The 2,434-nt window shown below is 61.7% G+C and overlaps 1 protein-coding gene across 1 annotated transcript; it reads left to right on the plus strand.

Annotated features, from left to right (window-relative positions):
* Nucleotides 1-433: 433 nt before the first annotated feature.
* Nucleotides 434-1,623, plus strand: LOC127752132 (protein grainyhead-like; the record flags this gene model as incomplete). Its single annotated transcript, XM_052276776.1, has 2 exons — nt 434-645; nt 1,010-1,623. Coding segments are annotated over 2 exons (826 nt in total), but the record flags the coding sequence as incomplete, so codon positions are not given.
* Nucleotides 1,624-2,434: the final 811 nt, after the last annotated feature.

Here is a 2,434-nt window from a genome sequence, read left to right on the forward strand (position 1 = left end):
TGCAACAAGCGCCGTTCTTCCAAATTTTTTATATGGCGCGACACGACATTTTCAGGCCCTAAATTTAAGCTGAGAAGTTCAAGCCGTGCAATTAATTCGCATTCAATGAATGAAAATTGGCAGGCTTTAAGGGCCCGCTTTTAGACAGAAGCTAAGATGGAACGCGCTTGACATGTTGAACACCTGGGTGTGATGAAACAGTAACTTTGTAAAAGTATGTAATATTTTCCCAAGATTTTTAGCGAAATTTGCAGAACTGTGTAGGCTTGCGCGCGGGGCGTTGCGCGCGAGGCCCCCGCGGCCTGGCTGGTCAGGCGGGGCGCTCCGCGCGCGACCCCCCTCCGCCACCGCCTCCGCCGCACTGGCCGGCAGAGCCAGCGGCAGAGCCAGCGGCAGAGCCAGAGCCCATCCATTGATAGACTCTGTGTTGCAGGAGCGCGTCCACCGCCGGAGGGCCCGGAGGGGGGGTCCTGCAGCTCAAGGCAGCCAATGGGGCCTCCGGGGCGGGGCTGGGCGGGGCGACGCTGGACGGCGACCTGCACGGCCTCTTCCTGCAGCCGCACCACCAGCAACAACAGTTGCTCGTCAAGCGGGAGCCCGAGGACCTGAGTCACCGCAAGCAACAGTCGTCGCCAGGACTGGCAGGTGAGTGGGGGACGTGTGGCCAGGCCACGGGCAGGCCCGCGGGGAGGGAAGGCGACGCCCGCGGCGGCCAGGGGAGGGGGGTGGGGGACGCGGCGCTGCGCTACGCTCTGCGCGCGGTGGTGGGGAGCGGCGCGCCTCGCCTCCGCTGCCACTATCAGTACCGGCCGGGACGGCGGGCGAGCAGCACACGGACGCCCTGAGCACGCCGCGCTTGCAGGCGCACTAAGCCAGCCGCACCGCGAACCAGTGCCGCGTTAGCCGCGCCGCGTCCGACGCACCCTCAAGACTGCTTTGGATTACAGTGCCAGTGATAGTGTGATGAGTGATTAGTGGTGACGTGCGTGTGTGTGTGTGTGTGGCGCAGGCGGCCGCAGCAGCAGCAACGGCAGCAGCAGCAGCGGCAGCGCGAAGCTGGTGCTCGCCAACGGAGGTGCCGGCGCCGAGCACGGCGACGGGTTGGACGTGATCAAGGACGAGTACAAGGCCATGGCGTACTCGACGCAGATGTTCGGCGGCCAGCCCGCGCCCCAGGGCCACCACGGCAGCGGCACGCCCTCACCGGGGCCCTACAACGACATGCAGTACGCGGCCGCGCCACCGCCCGGCCCGCAGCAGCCCGTCTACATGAGCCCCGTCCCCAACCTCAGGACGTCCGCGCCGCCGCCCACCTCGTCCAGCTTCGCGACGGTACCCGAGCGGTACTACTCGGACTACTTCCCCCCAGTGCCCGACCAGGGCTACGCGACGTTGCGGCAGCAGATACCCACCTACATGGACCCCGCCGGGGAGGCGGCGGGCGGCCCCACGGTCTCCACCTCGGACTTGGTGCGGTCGTACGTGCGGACGAGCGCCTACAACCACAACAAGGGCGTGATCGCGGCCGCCACGGCGGCGGGCCTCACCGTCGACCTGCCGTCTCCGGACAGCGGCATCGGCGCGGAGGCCATCACCCCGAGGGACCAGACCGCCATACAACAGGTGGGTACCGGGTGCGGGGAGGTGGTGCCGGGAACTTGAACGCGGGAGGAGCCGAGCGCGCCGGAGCCGGCTCCCAGGCTCTCACGGTGAGCTTGAGGGGATGACACTGTCGAGCGCAGACAATAGTGTCACCGTATTTGGTTTTACTTCTTTAGCCGTGTCACTTAGGTCAGTGTTAGTGTTCACATGTGAGCTAGTGGTATCCTCGAGATGACTGTCGTGGAGAACTTAAACTTTTACAGGTCATTTTAATCTCAGGGACTTCTTGAGCCTATGCTTTCGAAAATTATACTGTCCTCGTACTTTAGTGTTGTACAGCTGTCATTTTTCCTACTGCTTGTGTTCTCCTCTCTCTTTTTCTTCCCCCACTCTTCCTCCGTCTCTTTCTTTCTCTGTCTCTCTTTCTATCTCTGTCTCTCTCTCTCGGCTTTACCCTTCTGTAATGGCAGCGTATCGCGTTTCGCTTACAACGGAAGACACCATGCATTGCCCGCCACGCACATGCATGCATACATACAGCACACACACACACACACATACACATACACTCACACACTCACTCACACGAACACTCGCTCACACACACTCACTCACATATATCGAGGCTTTGAATACTTACTGCTGCGGCGACCCCCTGCCGAGCGGATGAGTCTTCGTGGTGAGGCGCAGGTTTAGGTTTAGGTTGCAGGCGTCTGATGGGGTTGTGCCTGAGCACCCAAGCGCTCCCAGATGGGACCATTGACATTTCCACCCGTGATTTCTCTTTTCCTTTGCCCTATCTCTCTTTCTCTCTTCTTCTCTCCCCCCCCCC

The sequence above is a fragment of the Frankliniella occidentalis genome, unplaced genomic scaffold (assembly GCF_000697945.3).
Source record: "Frankliniella occidentalis isolate FOCC.00 unplaced genomic scaffold, Focc_3.1 Scaffold4350, whole genome shotgun sequence".
Lineage (NCBI taxonomy): Eukaryota > Metazoa > Arthropoda > Insecta > Thysanoptera > Thripidae > Frankliniella > Frankliniella occidentalis.